The sequence below is a fragment of the Chelon labrosus genome (genome assembly GCF_963514085.1).
Source record: "Chelon labrosus genome assembly, chromosome: 1".
Taxonomy (NCBI): domain Eukaryota; kingdom Metazoa; phylum Chordata; class Actinopteri; order Mugiliformes; family Mugilidae; genus Chelon; species Chelon labrosus.
In genome coordinates, this window is record NC_140337.1 from 6503007 (window position 1) to 6525326 (window position 22320).

The window sequence follows — 22320 nt, forward strand, 5'->3', positions numbered from 1 at the left end:
TTGAAACGAAGAGACAACAGACAACAGTTTGAATGGAAAACAAAGTTTAATGATTAAACTTTTTTTGTTCTGAACACAAATACATGGAGAAATAGGGTCCAGGTTGGAAGATTTCCAAGATCATCCATGACAATTCTTCCTTCCAAAATGATTGCAGTACCTGAAGACTCAAGGTGCAGTGAATCAAGGGAGGCCTCTCTGTCCTCAGGAATGATGGTCAGGATCCCAATGGGGGTGAGAGACATGTCTGGGTTTTCGCAGTCCTAACAACAATAGCTGCAACAACACCAAAATTACATATCAGATGTCACCTTGAATTTCTATGGCAGAAAACACAAGACAGCCACTAAAAGTACAACGTAACACTTCTTCATCACTGCAGCTTCTGGGCAATGTACTCGCTACTACGAAAGGAGGCTGATAAGTAAACTTCCAGTGTAGTACAGGAATGTGAAACTCCTACAGTTTGCAGCTGTCACACCCATGGCAGTCCACTCATCAGCCTCCTGTGACAGTATAGCGAGCACATTTCCCAAGAGCATCAGCGATAAATAAGTGTCGATGTTGTTGCAAGGGAAAGTTCAAAACATTTTTGTGTTTAACTACGTGTTGCACTTCATACGGGTCATAAGAGATATCAGTAGAACCCCTCTACTTAAAATCAGCGAAGTGAAAGTACTAAAAATTAGCTAAGTGAAATTCATTGTACTTTTTTTGTTCTTGAAGACATTTGGGTTTCACATGGAGTGATGCTAGAGAACTGCCACTGAATCCTTTCGAAAGACAGCAGATACCACTAAAAGTGTTCTGATTGGGGATAGGTCATCAGTGCATCACGTAAGAAGCACAGCAGCACTGATTGAGGCTGAGTGGAAGAACAGTGAACAACTAAAGCTATCAAAGTAACAGAGCAGAATTAAATAGAGTGGACATCCTGTGGTGTGGAATTAAAAAAAAAAATAATTGTAATAAAGATGACTTACAAAGCATGTTTTGAAGAAGTCTGTGTTCTCATCTCCAAGGATCACAGGAAGACCACGGAGGACTGCAGTAATATCTGTACTCTGAAAAATCATGTCAAACACACATCACTCCTGTGGTAAAGAATAATCAATTAATAGCTCTGCACACACAACAGGGTTGTGTATTTTGTTCCCCACATGATGAAAAATTAATTACTTTGTATCTGAGAAACTTACCTCTGGTCTGACTTGTTGCAGATACTTCTGAAGTTTCTGGCCAACACTTGCACTTGAAAATCTCAAAGAAGCGAGGGGTGTATTTGTCAAGTTCTTTGAAGAATTCTGTATTCAGGTTTTTGCTTGACAAGCGACAGAACTCTGCCAGAATCTGAAGGAAAAGTATGACAAATTAATATTTGAGATATAGTGATATTGGACCTCTTAGGACTACTTTTCACTAGCAGGACGCTGAAGCTAATTCTGTAAGTTAATGTGACAAACAATGAATTATAAGAGAACTAAAAAACGTAATGCATAAAAGATAGGAAGAGTTTTAAATTACCTGACCCTCTGTAAAGAGTGCTGGCCACCTTCCCGTTGTGTCCCTGGAGGCTCCAAGTTCACCAACTCTTGTCTCTTGTCTTGTCTTGGCTAAATCATTAAACATAAAGTTAACCTCCAAACCTGGACTTACGGATAAATTACCTGGCAAAGATAACGACTATAAGTTTGCTACACAGAAAACCAGTGAAACTTACCGTGACACTACTTAGCTGCAGCAACCGTCTTGTTGTTTACGGTTTGCCGCTTCATTCAAAGCACATCGTCGTCACTCGTCAGCGGGCAACTGCGCATGTGCGGTCAACGAGAGCTGCCGAATGATGCCGAGTTTCTGCTGGTTATGCAGATGCGTCTTGCCCACTCATACCCTTAAGTACAGGTTACTTGCAGCTGATGAGTTCGATTACTTGCCTCAGTAGAAAGTTGTCTTTATTAAGTTTAAGTGAGGATAGTCAACAGAGTAAGCTGGAATGAGTAAAGGTCACTTTTTTTTTTAAAGTAAGATATACAATTACGTTTTACAGTGTACTTGTTGTAAAGCTTTTTAAATCGGTCTATTTATTTATTTAAATAGGGGAGAGCCGGGACAGTTGAAACACGGGACAGATGAAACACTGCGATTTCCTCGAAAACCACTCACGTCATATGTATCAAACTTCGTCAGCACGTAGAGCACGCAATGCCAACTAAACCCGCGAAAAAAATTCTTGTTTATGTCATGCCGTTGTGAAATTAGAGTCGGAAAGCTGTTTTTGAGTACGGTAAGTGAATTCTTTCGTGCGGTACTTTTTTTTGACTTACAACTTGTATTTATTGTTTCATGTGTCATTGTAATGATAATACGACAGGTGTATTAGTACTACAACACATCCATAACTGTGCAAGATCAGAGTTTTTTAGACAAGATAGGTTTAAGTGGCAGGAGGCGCTGTCGGTACAATGATCATAGGAAAACCGCTACGAATGTAGTCAAACTACGTGTTAAAGCATTCAATAAAGAGTGTTTTGCAATAAATAATAAAAACATTTTTAGTGCTTAAGATGTGTTTTCGATGTTTAATAGTTATTTAATGATATGAACCTACAGAAAATGCCAAGAATAAGAACGCGAAAAACAAGAAGAGGAGAGGTTGAGCCAGAGGTATTTGAGAGAGCATATATAGATGTAGTGTCCAAGGAGGTCAGCATCAGGTCTGCAGCAGAAACCTATGGCATCAGCTATGTCACCTTGTCGAGATACGCAAAGAGGAGAGCTGAGGCAACTCAGCGACAGGTTAGGCCCCCAGGATATCTCAACCCAAACAACAGGGTGTTCAGCAAAGAGCAGGAAGGCAAGCTTCAGGCATACCTGAAAAGAGCAGCTGCTATTTACTTGGGGTTGAGCCCTAAAGAGGTCAGTGTGAAGACAACAGGGAAACACAGTATTTATTCACATTTCAGAACTAGCCTACTAATAAATACAGAACTATATACAGATAAATATGAATACAAAACAGTGATTAAAAATGTCTTTCCTGACCTCAGGTACGCAGGCTTGCGTTTCAGCTTGCAATAAGGTTTGGCTGCAAATGCCAAGCCTCCTGGGAGGAAAAGGAGACGGCAGGAAAAGACTGCCTTTCTAGAGCGTGCCACCTCCCTGTCCATCCGACGCCCCCAAGCCGCTAGCATGCAGCGTGCCACCAGCTTCAATGAAGTCAACGTGATGTCCTTCTTCCAGAATTTACAAAAGGTCCTAGACCGCCACAAATTTACTGCAAAGGACATTTGGAATGTGGACGAAACAGGTATATTCATGAAACTCATGTTAATAAATAAATAAATACATAAATACATAAATACAATACATCCATAAATAAATAATTACATGAATAAATACTAGTCTAACTATATACACATTCTTAAGTTAATTTAAAAGTTTGTTTCTGCAGGCATTACCACTGTGCAGGTGCCAAATAAAGTGGTAGCCGCCACGGGGGAGCGCCAGGTAGGCGCTATGACCTCCGCGGAGAGGGGGACATTGGTCTCCATTGCCTTCGCGGGTAACGCGCAGGGTAACCAAGTCCCCCCGTTCTTTATCTTCCCGAGGAAAAGGTACAAGGACCATTTCATCAGGGATGGTCCGGCTGGCTCCATAGGGGGCTTCCAATGGATCCGGGTGGATGCAAGAGGAAGAGTTTTTGCTTTTCCTCAAGCACTTTGTTGCCCACACCCGTGTATCCAAAGAATCCATGTTGCTGCCACTGCTGGATAACCATCACTCACATATTTCAGTAGCAGCAATAGATTTCTGCAGGGCACATGGGATCGTGATGTTGTCCTTCCCACCTCACTGTTCCCACCGCCTCCAGCCCCTGGACCGAAGTGTGTTTGGGCCACTCAAGCACTACGTAAATGAAGCTGCAGACCTGTGGATGAAAAACCATCCAGGCCAGCATATATTATAATTTATGACATCCCCTCCCTGGTGGCAGCAACACTACCCCTGGCGGCAACTCTATCGAACCTGGCGGCTGGGTTCTACTGCACTGGGATCTGGCCCCTGAATCCCAGGATCTTTGAAAAGGAAGTCTTTGCGTCGTCATTCGTGACAGACCGCCCTCCTCCCCCACCTCCTACCCCATCATACAGTGCAGAGCAGGTGCCGGAACCCTCTGTGACTCCAGGTACATTAAATGAATGAATGTGAATATGTGAATATATATATATGTACACATAAATAAATGTATTTAAATAAATAAATAAGAATGAATGTTACAATTAAGATTAACCAGTTCTTTAAAAAAAGTTCATCCTTCCATCCTTGAAGCTGCCCAAGATTTCAACCCGGGGGCAGTCCGTCCCTTTCCTCAGCCTGGTCCTAGGAAAACAAATAAGAAAGGAAGAAGGAGGCAAGTGAAGTTTAGTGTTTGACTTGTCATGTGCAGTGAATTCCAAGTTGTTTAACTATCATCACATTAAAACATGATACAATAACTTAGGCCTATATAAATTAATATAATTATTGCCAATGTCCTATTTAACGTTCCAGGACAACTGCGATCCCTACGGACACCCCAGTCAAGGAGGCTTTGGAGAGGGAACAGGAGCAGCGTCTTCTGAAGAAAGCACCAAAGCGACTGTTCTCCATCCCCGCTGTCGCCTCCTCTGCTGCAGTTGGCCCTACCTCCACCCCTGCAGCAGTTGCTCCGGCTCTGAAGCGACGTCGTTCCAAGAACCAACTGTTCTCCATGCCTGCCAGACAGCACAAAAATGGTTAATATGGGTCTTTAAATTAAAATAAATTTCAAAATACGTTTTTAACAATATGGACATAAGGTAGGGGAGAGCCGGGACAGTTGAAACACGGGACGGATGAAACACTGCGATTTCCTCGAAAACCACTCACGTCATATGTATCAAACTTCGTCAGCACGTAGAGCACGCAATGCCAACTAAACCCGAGAAAAAAATTCTTGTTTACGTCATGCCGTTGTGAAGTTAGAGTCAGAAAGCTGTTTTTGAGTACGGTTTTGAATTCTTTCGTGCGGTACTTTTTTTTTACTTACAACTTGTATTTATTGTTTCATGTGTCATTGTAATGATAATACGACAGGTGTATTAGTACTACAACACATCCATAAGTGTGCAAGATCAGAGTTTTTTAGTTTAAGGACAAGATAGGTTTAAGTGGCAGGAGGCGCTGTCGGGACGATTGAAACACTTGTTTCAACCGTCCCGCTACAATGATCATAGGAAAACTGCTACGAATGTAGTCCATGTTAAAGCATTCAATAAAGAGTGTTTTGCAATAAATAATAAAAACATTTTTAGTGCTTAAGATGTGTTTTCGATGTTTAATAGTTATTTAATGATATGAACCTACAGAAAATGCCAAGAATAAGAATACATACATTATAAATGTATACATACATTATTTTCATCATCTAGACCATTTACAACAATATTATTTACTTAACTGAGGGCGATGGGTCGAGTGCACACCATGCTGGTCGCGACGGAAAGGAAGAATCTTGCACGAGATGCCCATAATTATCAGGAAAGTTGGAAGAAGTTTAACGTCTTCCAGTTGACCTCGTTTTCTTCATAATAACAGGCTATTCTGGCCTCAAGCACTCAATATGACTCAAGGAAGAAATGTAAGAAAATGAACTGTAAACGGATGTGTCTTAGTAAAATTATCCTATTAGAAAGATAACGCAAAATGTGCATAGGCTTATCGCTTATTGTTTATTGAGCGACAGAACAAAAATGGTTAATATGGATCTTTAAATTACAAATAAATTTCAAAATATGTTTTTAACAGTATGGACGTAAGGTACTTGTCAAGCATTGTTTATAAAAACAAGCATTAGATGAATAGTCGCCGTTTAAGCTGTTCTGTTTCATCTGTCCCACCCCTGTGTTTCAGTCGTCCCGCGTATAACAAAGCACAACCATTCAAAGTCATTTTTTACCTAAATCATTCTATATTTGTACCGAATAACACATTATACTAAGAGAACACATATATGAGTTGTTTTTTTACACACAAAAAAAATATATCTGTAACCTTATCTTTGAAAACGACGTTTAACTGAAAAGTGTTTCAACTGTCCCGGCTCTCCCCGACCTTTTCAAAACAGTTGTGACTCATCAGAGAATGGACATGGGTCTTCTGAGGGTGTCCTGTGGTGTCTGGCAACAGGATGTTGTTAGTGGGGGCCTTTGGGTCCTGTGGGTTGAGAGGAGGGGCCTCTGTGGATCATCCCACAGATACTTGATCAGTTTGGGATCTAGTGAATGTGGAGGCCAGGTCAACACCTTTTATTCAGTTGTTCAAAGCGTTTTTGTGTGTGTGTCTGTGTCAGGCTGCATCCTGATGAAATAGTCTTACCTGTTAAAATGATGTCTGTCTGTACTCTAAAGGAACACATGGGACAAGAACGTGGTCTAAAATGAGAACATTTATTGATCCAAACCATAGTGTTGTAGTACACAAGACCGGTCTCGAGACCGCATTTTCAAGGTCTTGGTCTTGTCTCGGAATCGGCTGCATTTTTACTCGGTCTTGTCTCGGTCTCGGTCGTGCTGGACTCTGGATTTTTTGTCAAGACCAGTCGAGACCATGTGATTTTTGTAATGACGTGAGCAAAAACCGCAGCCAGCACGGGGTTGCCTGGAAGGGCCAACATGGAGGAAAATCGCTCCGAGCACGCCTACTCCGTCTGTGGCGGACCTTTTTGAAAAGGCAAGGACGTTTCCCAGTGATGGTGCCAAGGCAAGTGGCATTACAGAAAAGATTATGTAATTCATTGCCTTGGATCAGCAATGACCATGGAGCTAACACAACCCCGTCGTTATAACACAGCGGTTATGGAAATAAAATTAGAACACCAATAATTGTAATTAATTTGCAATAAAGTTACACACGGCCCACAGCAGAAACAACAAAGAGCATAGGCTCAGGAACAGATAAAAAAAATAAATAAAATCCATCTGAAGATTTTCAAAAGCAGCGCAGGTAGCTCAGCTAGGTGTGCATATACAGTACGTAGAAGGAGATAACTTCTTCTCCGCTATTACATTTTTCAATTCGCGCACCCCCTAGAGGCAGCTCGCACACCCCCGCCACACTTTGGGAATCACTGTCTGATGCTCAGCCGTTCTGTCATAGAAAATGTGGGATTTAGTTGGCATCAGTGGCGGTTCTACATTGAATTACACCCCGGGCGAGATCTGGTGTTTGTTAAGACGAATTACTGTTGTATAAGCATTGCAAGCATCATAGCAAAAAGGTTAACAAACGATAATCCCTTTATTCATGACGTAAATACTGTAATCATACAGAGAGAACATAGCATACCTTTATCTTTTATTTGACACTCGACAATCAACAGATTTCCATCCCCCAGCGCTGTCACTCACGACCAGAAGTCAAGACCAAACCAATTCACCGTGGTGACCACATAATCGTTTTGTAATCTTATTTTATTTGGCCATTTCACACAATTCATAAAAACGTGCAGACGTTATAGGCCTGTATTTATAATATTATGAATGAAATGTGCGTTATATGGAAGAAAGTCAAGGTGTGACTGACTTTAGCCCTTTTATAAAGTGGACCCCCCCGTCCGTTCAAGCTGGGAGAGACCCAGAGGTGAACTGCCCCTCTCCCCTTTCCCTTTCTCACACACACCTTCTGTGCACGGCACCTTCTCAGCAGCAGGGGCGCCTGCAGCTGCAGGGGGCGACGATTTGCCAATTCTCCACACAGATATGACAGATAATAGAAAACCATGTTGCGACGCAGATTTATTTGTTTATTTTTTTCCAAGTGCTCGTGCCGCCCCCCTTGTGTCAAGAAAAAATGGCGGCTGCCCAGTTCGCCCGTGCCTAAAACCGCTACTGGTTGGCATTATAATTTCTTTCAGTGTTTCGGTTTTCAGTTTTCGGTTTCAGCCAAGAATTTTCATTTAGGTGCATCCCTAATATAAAGCAATAACATAAAGATAATTAAAATTGTTCAACCAATGTATAGGCCTATGTGTGTGTGTATAACCATCTGAAAAACTTGGTTATACCCAGGGCGAGGGTGAAGTGTGTTTGAAGATTGGCCAGCTGGCCTTACCAACAGTTTGAAATAAATTCATTTTTCAATATGACAAATAGACTAATGCTTCTGTTTATTCAGTTTGGTCTCGCTCCTCCTCGGTCTTGGTCTTGACTTGGTCTTGGGTTAGGTGGTCTTGACTACAACATTAGGATTTGGTATTTAGCAAAGACTGTCTGTCACCATTTTACAACAAGAACACAACATGAATTATGTAAATCTGATCATAATCTGGACTATATTTTGATATTAGACGATAGAATGAAAAGAGCACATGACTCAACCCTTCAGTAGAACTCAGAAGAAGGAAATAAAAGAACATATCAAACATATCACTCAGACATGAATAAGTAACTGGTTCACATGGTTTTAAACAGTGGAATGTACATGAAAGATAAGGACCTTGATCTGATTAACAAAAAAATAAAAATAATAATCTTCATAAACACAATAATAAAAGTGCTGACATGACATTATTGAAACATTTAAAGTATTTAGGACATATTCTGTAATTATGTAAAGCTGTTATCTTGTATGTTTGGGACCACTAATCAACTAAATGTAGTCTGTTTATTTGGATTTTCTTCAGTATATAAAAAAATCATCAAATACAAATATGAGACATCTGCAAAACCTAGACTGAAAAATATTATTTAGGTTACAGAGCTGTTAAACAATGAATTCATATACATTTCGCAATGTGTTTTCAAAAGAAAGATTCAGTAGATTCTATTTCCAAGGAATGCATATCAAGGAGTAATGTCAACACGTGGCCAAGGTGTCTGCTACATATTGACATTCTCCAAGAGCTCATTGTAGCTTTTTACCTTATTTAGAGTCTGGCTTTAATATCCCTTTAAAAATATCTAAGATAGACATGGCATCCTCTTTGACAGCCTCTTTTGCCATATTTACTGCTTCCCCTAGTGTTTCTGCTCCCTCAACTGCATCATATCCTTTATAACCACCTGTCACTGCTCCTGCTGCAACACATACCCCTACTACTCCAACTCCTACCGCTGTAAGTGGCAATGACACCACTGAAGTTCCGATAATTATTCCAGCCCCTGCCACACCAAGAAGAATTCCTAACAATACACCTATTCCAATGCCTGTCAGTCTGAGTTTAAGTCTCTCAGATACTCTGTCTTTAGCCAGCTGTCTGACTTCCTTCCCATACATGTCTGGTGATGACTGTCTAATTAACCTGCTCTCTTGTTGTACTGCTTCCTCCACTGTTTGCAGCATCTCATTGGTGTAGTACATTCCTCTGTTTGCCTGCAGTGTCTTATCTATTGTGTTGAGTAGCTCCTCCACCTGGAACTTGTTGCTCCTGTATTCATTCTCTCGTCTTCCATTCCAGTATTTATTATCCACAACGTGGCACCGGTTTCCACACTTTTTCACCAGATCCCTCACAAACTCATTCTGGTGGACATAGTCCTCAATGGTCTGTCCTTCTGGAAGCTGGTCACCGTGAGTAAAGACTACTGTTACATATTTGAACACTTCCTCAGAGAAATATTCTTGTATTTTCTTTATAACATCTTTCTCATGCTCTGTAATTTTCTCCACTTTAAGTACAATGAGAAAAGCATGAGGCCCAGGAGCGCACTCTGTCATACACCTCACTATCTCAGCCTTAAGCTCCTCCTCAGGCACGTCTCTATCAAAGAAACCAGGAGTGTCAATCAGAGTGATGTTTCTTCCGTTGACAGATTTGGTTTCAGCTTTACATTCTTTTGTTCCTGAGCTGAAAGAGTGGTTGACTGGGAACCTTTCCTCATCAAATATGGTGTTGCCCAGCTTGCTTTTACCAGCTCCAGTTTTTCCAAGCAGAACAATCCTCCATGTATCAGACTCTAGAAGAGAATAATGTATCAGAGTCACTAAAATACATTGTGTTTTATTTGTTTTCTCATAGAACAAAATCTGTTTCAGTGAGAAATTTGCCCATGTTTGTGGTTCAGGGTGAAATGCTAAAATGCACAATGTCCCACAGTTACAGGAGCACATTCATTTTAGTCCAACTAACCTCTGAAAGCAGGATTCAGTTGAAATGTAAACATGGATTTTCCTAACTTTAAGTAAAAAATCAACACACATCTGTTTCCACGTTTCCAAACAACTTGTGTGAATATGTTGCCAAGATGTTGACCTATGTATGAACATATTGCCAAATCAGCATTACAGTCTATTGTATTTAGTTCACTTGAAAGTGCTTTAGTGATGAGAGTTTTACGAATAATAATTGATAATACTTGAATAAATTATCTTAACTCAACCATCATGATGTTTAAATCGGAGTGAAAATTTCTCAACACTCAACAAAATGTATTTGCTGTGCTTTTTGTTTCTTGTTCCTCTGCTTTCTTTTAACTGACTGTGTCAGCATAGAATTCAAATGCGTGCATCAGTTTATCAGAATTTATCTTGTTCATATTGAACTTCCAGTTTTTTAGTTTCAGAGGTGGAGTCAGTTCTGAAAGTAAAGGCTAAACGCTGCTTTCGTTTACACAAGCTTTCTTAGATTCTGAAATATGTAGGGTCACTTTTTATTATTTGTGGGTTTCCCTCAATAGTCCATGTCCTATCAGCATAACTTAAATACCCCAATCAGCCAGAACATTATCACTGCTGAAAGTTGAAGTATTTATCCCATCAGTGAGATATGTCAGGCAGCCTGTGGACATTTTGTCCTCAGAGGGGAAGAGGAAGTGAAAGGATTTTAGTGACTGTGACAAGGGCAAACGATTGATAGTTAAACAACTGGGTCAGAGAATCTCCCAAACTGTAGCTCTTGTGGGGTGCTCCTGGTCTGTAGTGGTGAGTAACTATCAAAACATGTTTTTCACCATAAATGGAACTGATAGAGCAGGGCAGTGGAATTTTGAAAATGGATGCCCCAAGTTCAGGGTATAGTGAGGAGAGAGTGGCAACAGGCTGATGTTTAGACTGTCAAATGAAACAAAATGATTCCCAGTATCAAACATTTTCCTCTTCTCAAACACAGAATAAAAGTCATGACAATTCATTCACATCCAGGGAAAGTATAAACTGCTGTGTACATCAAAAGTCAAATGTCCAGACACAGAGTGACTAAAAGAATTAAATCTTACTCACCATCCATGATGAGAAGAAAATCAGCACAGCCAGGAGATTCTTCTGATTGTCTCGTCTCCTGTCTCACACAAAGCTGGTTTAACAGAGGTTTTGTTTCACTTTTGGCTTGGTTGCTGCACTGCGTCCAAGTTATATACAGTCACAAGCATCTCACAGGATGGGTTTAATAATCACGTGTTCTGGTTTGTGTGTGTTATATGGGTAAAGGAAAGTAAATGGGTGTGTTAGTGGGATGTGACAAGTCACAGCTGTTCAATGTTCCTTTAAAATGTTGTTTGGCAAACTGTCAGTGATGGTGTTTTACAGGAAAGTTAATTTATGTACACTCAGAATAGACTCCTTGCACATTTTTCAAAAATAGCACAAAATTACTCGCATCCAAAACCTCAGTTTGATTACGCAACAACTAGCCAAGAGAATGCAAGATCTCTAGAAAGCAGATTCTGCAATCAAAACCACACATTAAAGAAATCATTTAACACTATATTATTATCAAAACAGAAACAATACTCATTTAGATTATGTACAGTCAGCAAAGAAAGTGGAACAAGGAAACACAGTGAATCAGTTTAAAGTATCATTTGTGTAGAGGCTTCCTCTGAGAAATGTGTCTGATGGAAACATGACTTGACCATATACAATAAAGATGGACGTACCCTCCTGGATGTCAGCCATAGGATTGATAAAGAGCAGATCTGAAGCTCAGTGTGGTGACGCTGGCCGTAGCCATCTTGGTGGAGCCCACCTAACTCCCGGCTAATTCAAATGTGGTCAAAGAGGTAGAACATGGTCGGAGATGAAGTTGGCAGGCGACACCTAAACAGACAGCTGGTGAGCTGTGAGGGTCCTGTGCAGCTGTCGCGTTAACTGAATATTTTCCGTCATTGATAGTTTTTTTAAAACTGTGACACCCCTGACCACTTGATGGCGAGTGACGTTATTAATTGGCTCTTGTCTAATCGCCATTTGTATTCCAAACATACTTTTGTCGGTGCACGATTTCCTGGTACACCGAGTACACTGATGCACACGTCAGAGCTCGGTTAACCATATACATATAGACAATATATGTATATATGTCTATATGTATATATGTCTATGTTTATGCGGCTAACGGCTACCAAAAAAACTACCTGATGGAAGTTTTAATAAAAGCGGAGTTTTAGGCAAATTGTGCAAAAATAAAAGAGTTTTCATACCACCGAAGCACTTCAACCCTACGGTGCCATCCAAGAACTTTTAGCGCAAGACTTGTCGGCTGCTGGCCGGCAGCCCAAATTTATTTATTTTTACCATTTCAAGTCAATACTGTTCTGAAAAAGTACTTAAAGTTAATGAAAATTGAATGAAAATTAAATGCTATTGAATATGTCATTATTATCATTTTAAAAAAGTGGTGAGTAAAAATAGATTATGACAGGATTTTTATGACCCTGTCAGTCAAAATGACAGACAACGAAAAAGTCTAGCTCAACCTCTGGTCCTGCGTGTCCTGATATAATTTAAAGTGATAGTGTATAATGATTCACATTGTGAATGGGGCAATTAGCTGTAGAGACCAAAACTTTTTCTTTTCATCCCAGGCTGTAAACATGTTTATTTCTGCTCTGAAGTTGGACTTTTTTAACATGGAGGTCTTTGGGGACTGACTCACCTTTGTGGCCAGCCTCAAGTGGACATTTAAGGAACTGCAGACTGTTAAAGCTTCAATACAACTCTAAAACACTGACTCTGACTGTAGCCACAACAACAAATGGTCTATAGTAGATGACACTGTACCATAATACTGCTCGCCTTTGTCAGAGGACATTATAAAGGTAATGGAAAGGATATTTAAAAAATGTACACTTTACACTTCAGTCAGTTATGTCCTCAAATGAATGTAATGTGGCGACATGTTGTAGAATTACTGCTCTGAACAGTGTTTTATTACAGTAAATGTTATGACCTTGTGGATCCCTTTTTGAAAGGTAACAGAAATCTGACATATTCTTGACAGTTTCAGGTATTTGGTTTGACCGAGGTGCTGCAGCAGTGTCTAGAAAGAATGATCTGCATACATGCCTAACTGTGCCTGATGTTACTGTTGGGGTGACTTCAGCTAAATTCAGGAAGTGAAAACTATTCAGCGTTCTGGGGCAAAGCTTATTGGTTGCTGTTTCTGCACAGGGACACGGACATCTTCCTGTAGGACTTTAGAGATCAAAGATGAGTAACACGGGTTTACTTTTGCAGAGCACGGCAGTGAAGATGTCCGTTTCCTGAATCTGCTACACAACACCGAGCTGATTCTTGATTAAACTATACAACTAATACAAATTACATCTGAAATGTTACAACAAAGGTAAAACCTAAATGTGATGAAAAACAACGATGAACCAGCTCCTCTGTGCTCCAGTGTGTGGACTTTTTTTGGTCGCAACATTATGTAAATTCCCACATTCTCATGTTATATTGTGTTGCACACTTGACACAGATCATTTCTGACTACAAGTTCCATACTGTACTGGACACATGTGGTCACATTCAAACATACACAGAGCTTCTGATATTTGGGCCTTCTTTGTGAAAACACACACAACACATTTAATACCAGTATTTTACAATTAAAAACAAAAAGAAGGAATTGTGTAATTTTTTTGTCCGATCTTGTCAGATTCAAAGCCACTCTATCCCCTTTGTTTCTGTTCTTTAGAGCTCAAATGTGTCTCCCTTCTTGGTTCCTTTTCTTCTCAGACGGTGACAAAGACCAATCTGGCTGTGTAGGTGAGGTCAGTGAGGTAAAGCAGGAAGTTGAGGGCAGTGAGCATGTGGAGGCCAGGTCAACACCTTTTATTCAGTTGTTCCTAAAGCGTTTTTGTGTGTGTGTCTGTGTCAGGCTGCATCCTGATGAAATAGTCTTACCTGTTAAAATGATGTCTGTCTGTACTCTAAAGGAACACATGGGACAAGAACATGGTCTAAAATGAGAACATTTATTGATTCAAACCACACAGAAAAATAAATGAGAATGAATACAAATAATAAACAATGAAATTAAAGCAAATTATCTCAGTTTATCTCAGGAACGATTTGGTATTTAGCACACACTGTCTGTCACCATTTTACAACAAGAACACAATGAATTATGTAAATCTGATCATAATCTGGTAGAACTCACACGGTTAAGTACTGATCAGGAAATGAAAGGAAACAAGAAATAATGGTTCCTGGTCTGATACTTTAGAAGAAGGAAATAAAAGAACATGTCAAACATATCACTCAGACATGAATAACTAACTGGTTCACATGGTTTTAAGCAGTGGAAAGTACATGAAAGTTAAGGACCTAGATCTGATTAACAAAAAAATAATAATCTTCATAAACACAATAATAAAAATCTTGACATGAAATCATTTGAACATTTAAAGTATTTAGGACATATTCTGTAATTATGCAAAGCTGTTTTCTTGTATGTTTATGACCACCTATAAACTAAATGTAGTCTGTTTATTTGGATTTTCTCAAATGTTACATTCAATATATAAAAAAATCTTCAAATACAAATATGAGACATCTGCAAAACCTGGTCTGAATAATATTATTTAGGTTACAGAGTTGTTAAACAATGAATTCATATAAATTTCGCAGTGTGTTTTCAAAAGGAAGATTCAGTAGATTGTATTTCCAAGGAGTGCATATCAAGGAGTAATGTGAACAGATGGCCAAGGTGTCTGCTACTTATTGACATTCTCCAAGAGCTCATTGTAGGTTTTTATTCAAAGTGTAGCTTTGACATCCTTTTAGCAATTTCTTCTGCCTTATCTAAGGCAGACATGGCATCCTCTTTGACAGCCTGTGCTGCCATCTTTGCTTCTTCCCATGGTGTTTCTGCTCCCTCAACTGCATTATATCCTATATAACCACCTCTCATTGCTCCTGCTGCAACACATGCCCCTCCTGCTATGTATATCCCTGTTTGTGATAATCCTGCTGCTTTAAGTGCCATTGACACTGGAGATTGCGTTGAACCTACGATCATTATTCCAGCCCCTGCCAAACCAAAGAGAGCTCCTAACACTGCACCTACTCCAACGCCTGTCAGTCTGATTACAAGTCTCTTAAATACTCCGACTTTAGCCTTCTGTCTGATCTCCTTATCATGCATGTATGGTGATGACAGTCTGATTAACCTGCTCTCTTGTTCTACTGCTTCCTCCACTGCTTGCAGCATCTCATTGGTGTAGTACATTCCTCTGTTTGCCTGCAGTGTCTTATCTATTGTGTTGAGTAGCTCCTCCACCTGGAACTTGTTGCTCCTGTATTCATTCTCTCGTCTTCCATTCCAGTATTTATTATCCACAACGTGGCACCGGTTGCCACACTTTTTCACCAGATCCCTCAAAAACTTATTCTGGTGGATATGCTCCTCAATGGTCTGTCCTTCTGGAAGCTGGTCACTGTGAGTAAAGACTACTGTTGCATATTTGAACACTTCCTCAGAGAAATATTCTTGTACTTCCTTTATAACATCTTTCTCGTGCTTTGTCATTCTCTCCACTTTAAGTACAATGAGAAAAGCATGAGGCCCAGGAGCGCACTCTGTGATACACCTCACTATCTCAGGCTTAAGCTCCTCCTCGTCTGTATCGAAGAAACCAGGAGTGTCAATCAAAGTGATGTTTCTTCTGTTGACAAATTTGGTTTCAGCTTTACATTCTTTTGTATTTGAGTTGAAAGAGTGGTTGACTGGGAACCTTTCCTCTTCAAATATGGTGTTACCGAGGCAACTTTTACCAGCTCCAGTTTTTCCAAGCAGAACAATCCTCCACGTATCAGACTCTAGAAAATATAATGTATCAGAGTCACTAAAATACATTTGTGTTTTGTTTGTTTTCTCATATGCCCATGTTTGTGGTTCTGGGTAAAATGTTAAAATGTCAAATGTACCACAGTTACAGGAGCACATTCATTTTAGTCCAACTAACCTCTGAAAGCTGGATTCAGTTGAAAATATAAACATGGATCTTCGTAACTTTAAGTAGAAAATCAACACACATCTGTTTCCACGTTTCCACATTATTTAGTTAACTTTGAGTGCTTTAGTGATGAGAGTTTTACAAATAATTGATGATACTTGAATAAATTATCTTAACATACCAGACATGATGTTTAAATCAGAGTAAAAATTCTCAAAACTCTTAAAAATGTATTTACTGTGCTGTTTTGTTTCTTGTTGTCCTGTTGTCTTTCAACTGACTGTGTCAGAATTCAAATGCCTGCATCTGTTTATCAGAATATATCTTGTTCATATTGAACTCTTAGTTTTTTAGTTTCAGAGATGGAGTCAGTTGTGAAAGTAAAGCCTAAACATTCATTTATCAAACATATTCTTCTTCTTAAACACAGAATAAAAGTCATGACAATTCATTCACATCCTGGGAATGTATAAACTGATGTGTCCATCAAAAGTCAAATGTCCAGACAGAGTGACTAAAAGAATTAAATCTTACTCACCATCCATGATGAGAAGAAAATCAGCACAGCCAGAAGATTCTTCTGATTGTCTCGTCACCTGTCTCACACAAAGCTGGTTTAACAGGCGGTTAATTTTACTTTTGATTTGACTGCACTACGACAGCGTTATGTGCAGTCACAAGCAACTCACAGGATGGGTTTAACTATAACGTGTTCCGGTTTGTATGTGTTATAAGGGTAAAGAGAGGAAATGGGTGTGTTACTGTTAAAATTTCTCTAATGCAAAACCTCAGTTTGATTACGTAAAAACCAGCCTAGAGAATATGAGATCTCTAGAAAGCTTTCTCAGAAACTCTGAGAATTTTCACACTCCTCAAGATCATAAAACTGCTCTTAAAATATTCAGATTCTGTAATCAAAACCACACATTAAATCATTTAACACTATATTATTATCAAAACAGAAACAATACTCATTTAGACTATGTACAGTCAGCAAAGAAAGTGGAACAAGGAAACACAGTGAATCAGTTTAAGCATCATTTGTGTAGAGGCTTCCTCTGAGCAATGTGTCTGATGGAAACATGGCTTGACCATATACAATAAAGATGGCCGTACCCTCCTAGATGTCAGCCATAGGATTCATAAAGAGCAGATCTGAAGCTCAGTGTGGTGACTTTTGTAGCCTGCCTCAAGTGGACATTTAAGGAACTGCAGACTGCTCTGGAGCCAGTCGGCTTCTTGCTGTAAATAATAATAAATATTTTTATTTCCCACTAATCTTGCTAAAGATCACCAAGCAGCCACAAAGTACCACACATCTTGTCTTAACCTAATAATTCAGTAACTCTGGCACCAAAAGGTTGGGGCATTGATTTCTGCTCTGGAGTTGGACATTTTAATATGGAGGTCTTTGGGGACTGACTCACTTTTGTAGCTGGCCTTAAGTGATGAGGGTCTCAAAAACCCTGACAAACTTCACCCAGTATGATTGGCAAAAGCAGGAGGTATAACAGCTATGCCTTCTTCACACTGACATAAACAGGATGAAATAATTATTCACCTTGATTATCCTCATAAATCTTAGGTGGCGCAAAAAAAACAACCTGCAATGGAGTTTATATGCAAGGTAAAAAAAACGTGATAATGTGTTTTTGCTGAAGATGATGTGAGAAGAAGTAGGGTTGTTGGTATACATGAAAAATATCAGTCATGAAAACTAGATCTTTATTTTACGTTGTCACATGAAGTTGAGGGTGTTAATTCAAGTAACTTTAAATATGACGGACAATCACGGCAGCTAATGAGATAATCCTGGGATTGACTTATGATCTGATAATCATTTCTGGTCTGGCTTTGGGATGTAAATCTAAAGGAACACTAAAGCTTTAATACAACACTAAAGCTTCAAACACTAAAGCTTCAAACACTAAAGCTTCAATACAACTGAGACTGCACTCTCTCTGACTGTAGCCACAACAACAAATGGTCTATAGTACATGACACTGTATCATAATACTGTTTGTCTTTGTCATAGGACATTATAAAGGTAATGGAAAGGATATTTAAAAAATGTACACTTTACACTTCAGTCAGTTACGTCATCAAATGAATATAATGTGGCAACATGTTTTATTACAGTAAATGTTATGACCTTGTGGATCCCTTTTTGAAAAGTAACAGAAATCTGACATATTCTTGACAGTTTCAGGTATTTGGTTTGACCGAGGTGCTGCAGCAGTGTCTAGAAAGAATGATCTGCATACATGTCTAACTGTGCCTGATGTTGCTGTTGGGGTGACTTCAGCTAAATTCAGGAAGTGAAAACTAATCAGCGTTCTGGGGCAAAGCTTATTGGTTGCTGTTTCTGCGCATGAAGGGGACATCTTCCTGTATGACTTTAGAGATCAAAGATGAGTGCCACAGCTTTACTTTTGCAGAGCACGGCAGTGAAAGATGTCCGTTTCCTGAATCTGCTACACGACCTGACTCATAGAACGCTTCCTGCCGTGTTCGATGCCACGTCTACTTTTCAACACTGAGCCGATTCCATCACGTGCGCTTCGTAGTAAAACCTTTATTGAATAAACTATACAACTAATACAAATGACATCTGAAATGTTTTCACACTGATATTTTACAACAAAGGTAAAACCTAAATGTGATGAAAAACAACGATGAACCAACTCTTCTGTGCTCCAGTGTGTGGACTCTTTTTTTGGTCGCAACATTATGTAAATTCCCACATTCTCATGTTATATTTGTGTTGCACACTTGACACAGATCAGTTCTGACTACAAGTTCCATACTGTACTGCAGACATGTGGTCACATTCAAACATACACAGAGCTTTTGATATTTGGGCCTTCTTTGTGAAAACACACACAACACATTTAATACCAGTATTTTACAATTAAAAACAAAAAGAAGGAATTGTGTCTTTTTTTTGTCAGATTTTGTCAGATTCATTGTTTCTTTTCTTTAGAGCTCAAATGTGTCTCCCTTCTTGGTTCCTTTTCTTCTCAGACGGTGACAAAGACCAATCTGGCCGTGTAGGCGAGGTCAGCGAGGTAAAGCAGGAAGTTGAGGGCAGTGAGCACGGCCGCCGCGATTATTTTCGGAGAATCTTGGCCCCTACCCCGGTACTGCTTGTCGAACTGGAACACGGGCCAGATGATGGTGGCGGTCAAGTACATGATGACCGCCAGGAGCCCGTACGCTGACAGGAACTTGGAGAACGGGATGGGGAGGCAGCCGGTGCACTCGCCCACACACAGCACCACCACGGCCATGGAGAGGATGAAGCAGATGCAGTAGACCGCCATGCACCATTTCAGTGCCGCGTGATGGTCATACGACACGGGGTCGCTGACCAGGATGAAGATGACACAGGCCACGAAGGTTTGACACACTTTCATTAAGCCCGGAGCTGTTGCCATGTAACCTGCCACCTCTCCTGGCCGAGCCTTAGACAGGCTCACTTCCCCCATGTAGGCCACTGCAGCCAGGCAGGAGAAGACCGTGGAGGCGATACGATGGTCGCGGGTCTCTTTGCTGGAAGACTGATTCTTGAGGAAGAAGACCGGGAAGATGATAGATGCGGAGAGGCAGAGGAGGGCGGCGTAGCAGGCAACAGTGATGGGGAAATTGGACCAGGACACTGGGATGCGGGGCTGGAGGCCGCACTGCTCAACCAGCAGGACCAGCAGGGTGCAGGCGAAGCTGAACGCCCAGCAGAAGATGCACCAGTCTGCCATGCCTCCGCTGGGCAGATAGGCTCCATGCGCTGCGACGCTGAATGCCACGCAGGTGAACAACAGGGCCGCTACACGCACCCACAGCAGCTGGGAAGTAGGAAACACGATGAGTGGCATGATGGGCAGTCTCGCTGGAAGCTGAAAGGGACTTCTGTTGTCCGGAAAAGGGTCGCGACGAGTCTTGTAACGAATGTGAGGTGCTTGTCAGATGCTCCGTTGGAGGCTGTCACATGTTCTGCAAGAAGACAATATAAATGCAATTAGTGTGGTTTTAAAAAATATGTATCACTGCATAGTACATATCCTAATCCATCACAAAGAACTGCTGAGTTTTCCCGGATCTGGTCTAAACTGCAATCTTATGTACTATTAAAAGTATTTATGTCTATGTATTTTTCTAAATGTTATCACTGAAGGGGTGAAAATGTCATTATTATTATTTTTTCATCCGTGACTAAGGTGCCTGGGCTCAAACCTAAACTGTGTAAAGACAAAGGAATGTGTGAGATGCTGCCCGTTCACGCTGTGACCTGTGAGCGCAGGAAGTTGAAGTTTGGTTGCTCAAGTGGTTGGAAAGTCCCTGAGTCTAAAAAAGGACTACGTGTCTAACTCCAGGAAGCTTACTACTGGTGCCCTCCAGTGTTCAAAGTGTGACAGTACTTGGTTTGGTTCAGGTTTAGCAGAGTCACTTTGACCAGTGAGGGACTGTCTGAGACTCCTACGACTACAGAGCTGCCTCTGTAGTTTCACACACACCTTTTTGTTCCCTGCATACCTGATGTTCTATAAGAAGGTTCTCAAAACTTGACTACAAACACAAAGGCCCCGGGTTTCATTCAGCCTGGCGTTCTGAAACAGAAAGCGTCGAGAGTGAGTACTGCTGCAGACGGCAACGCAGTGGCGTAAACGTCAGTGACGACATCTTTTGGTTCTTGGTGAAACGCAGGACGATGCGGAAGCTTTAATTCGACATACGCCGGTAGTTGCTCTGGTCGAGCGAAGGAGACTCTTTGCATTTGTGGGGCTAGAAGTGATATAACGGGGCCTTGCTCGTAAAAATCATGGTATTCTCTAATGACGTCTGGCCTGCATTATAGTACAAGGTAATGAGCCGTTGTTACTAATGGCTGACCAGAGGAGTGGCATGAGAATTAATGATAACTCTCTCCACAGTGAGTCACAGGCACATTAGATAGGCCCTATCTTGTCCAAGTTCTGGTGCCGGTTGCTCCAAATGCTGCCGTCTAGCCCATGCTCAATGTCTTTATAAGATTAACATGAGATGCTCCGAGACGTTGCTGCATGATCACTTTCATGCAAGGGCAAATCAACCCAATTGAGATTGTATTTCTAATGCTTGGTTAAATAGGCTTAGAAAGACGTGCCCCCTCAGTCTGCAAAACAGGTTACTGCTAAATTCATTAGCCATTACCTCCAATCCCACCCTTCCGGCTGTGTGCAGTGAGACAGGAAGCAGCTCTGGCTGACTAATGGCACATCTAAAGAAACCCACACCAGCATCACAAACCAAAGGAGCACTTTTCCCAGACTTAATGGATGTCAACTTTAAAGTGCAAGAAAGACACATATGTTTTTGCAACGCTCCCATGCGTTGTCTTTACGTCTGAGGCGAAGTCTGCACGGTTAAGAAGCGGGCTCGTATGACATGAAGCTGCAGCAGGCAGATGTGGTTGTGCGGTGTGTGCGTGTGGCCTCTCTGCTGCTCACAGGAAACCAGGGTTTGGTTTGCTTTTTAGGGTTGATAGTGCGCACCGTTCAGGAGCTGGTTTCTTTTAGCACAAACAAATCTACTGCTGCGTCAAGCTTAAATTGTTACACATGCGTAAAATTAAAGCCAAACTATATATACGCACCTGGAATCCGCACGCTACCTGTTGTTTCCTCTTTTAATAAGGGAACCCGAGCGGGCACGTCGACATCCAAGCTAAACCAGATGAGACAACTTTAGAGGTTTATTCTGTAAAACAGACAGAAAACGTGCATTTTAGGTTTCCCGTTCCACATAGCGGACATACCGCGCCCAGAGCTGCGTAACTGTAATCAGCTCTACTCCAGGAATAGACCACGGGAAAGGAAAAAAACTTCTACGCTCAGTGTTTTAAAAGAGGAATATTAATGAGAAGAGTGATCTTACCGAAATCTATGCTCGGGCTTATTTGTTTTTGTTTGTTTGTTTGTTTGAAACGAAGCTTGAAGTTTCCGTGCGTGCTCCGCGGCGCATCCCCTCTCTCTCATCCGCCAATACCTCAGGGCAGCTGGAGTCTATCCCACGCCCCGCACTGGCCATATTTGGTAAAGCGTTGAAACGCTCTCTCGGCCCAGTAAGGTCTGTTCCTCTTCTCAAAAAAAAA

At 40.8% G+C, this 22320-nt stretch overlaps 2 protein-coding genes and 1 pseudogene across 5 annotated transcripts; all 3 read right to left on the bottom strand.

The window, feature by feature from the left end:
• Positions 1–8940: 8940 nt before the first annotated feature.
• LOC311486495 (GTPase IMAP family member 7) lies at positions 8941–11322 on the bottom strand (the record flags this gene model as incomplete). The annotated part of the gene is made up of 2 exons (XM_084542365.1): positions 11236–11322; positions 8941–9974 (listed from the first exon to the last, which is right to left on the bottom strand). The coding sequence occupies exons 1-2, from the start codon at positions 11240–11242 to the stop codon at positions 8941–8943; spliced, it is 1041 nt and encodes a 346-aa protein (XP_084398491.1). The 5' UTR covers positions 11243–11322.
• A 3667-nt stretch (positions 11323–14989) lies between these two features.
• On the bottom strand, positions 14990–16116 carry LOC311486506 (GTPase IMAP family member 7-like; annotated as a pseudogene). The gene has a single exon. The product of its transcript is annotated as a GTPase IMAP family member 7-like (transcript).
• Positions 16117–17954: 1838 nt separating this feature from the next.
• Positions 17955–22212, bottom strand: LOC311493079 (myeloid-associated differentiation marker homolog). 3 transcript variants are annotated; one of them, XM_084551607.1, is made up of 3 exons: positions 22104–22212; positions 21823–21893; positions 17955–20183 (listed from the first exon to the last, which is right to left on the bottom strand). In XM_084551607.1, the coding sequence occupies exon 3, from the start codon at positions 20063–20065 to the stop codon at positions 19214–19216; it is 852 nt and encodes a 283-aa protein (XP_084407733.1). In that variant the 5' UTR covers positions 20066–20183; positions 21823–21893; positions 22104–22212; the 3' UTR covers positions 17955–19213. The 3 variants fall into 3 exon arrangements, with proteins under 3 accessions (XP_084407733.1, XP_084407731.1, XP_084407732.1); XM_084551605.1 differs by having other exon boundaries at positions 21823–21926; positions 22104–22200; XM_084551606.1 differs by lacking the exon at positions 22104–22212 and adding an exon at positions 21985–22004.
• Positions 22213–22320: the final 108 nt, after the last annotated feature.

Excerpts from the sequence above, each read along its gene's own strand:
- LOC311493079 (XM_084551607.1), bottom strand. The coding sequence starts at position 20,065 with ATGCCACTCATCGTGTTTCCTACTTCCCAGCTGCTGTGGGTGCGTGTA.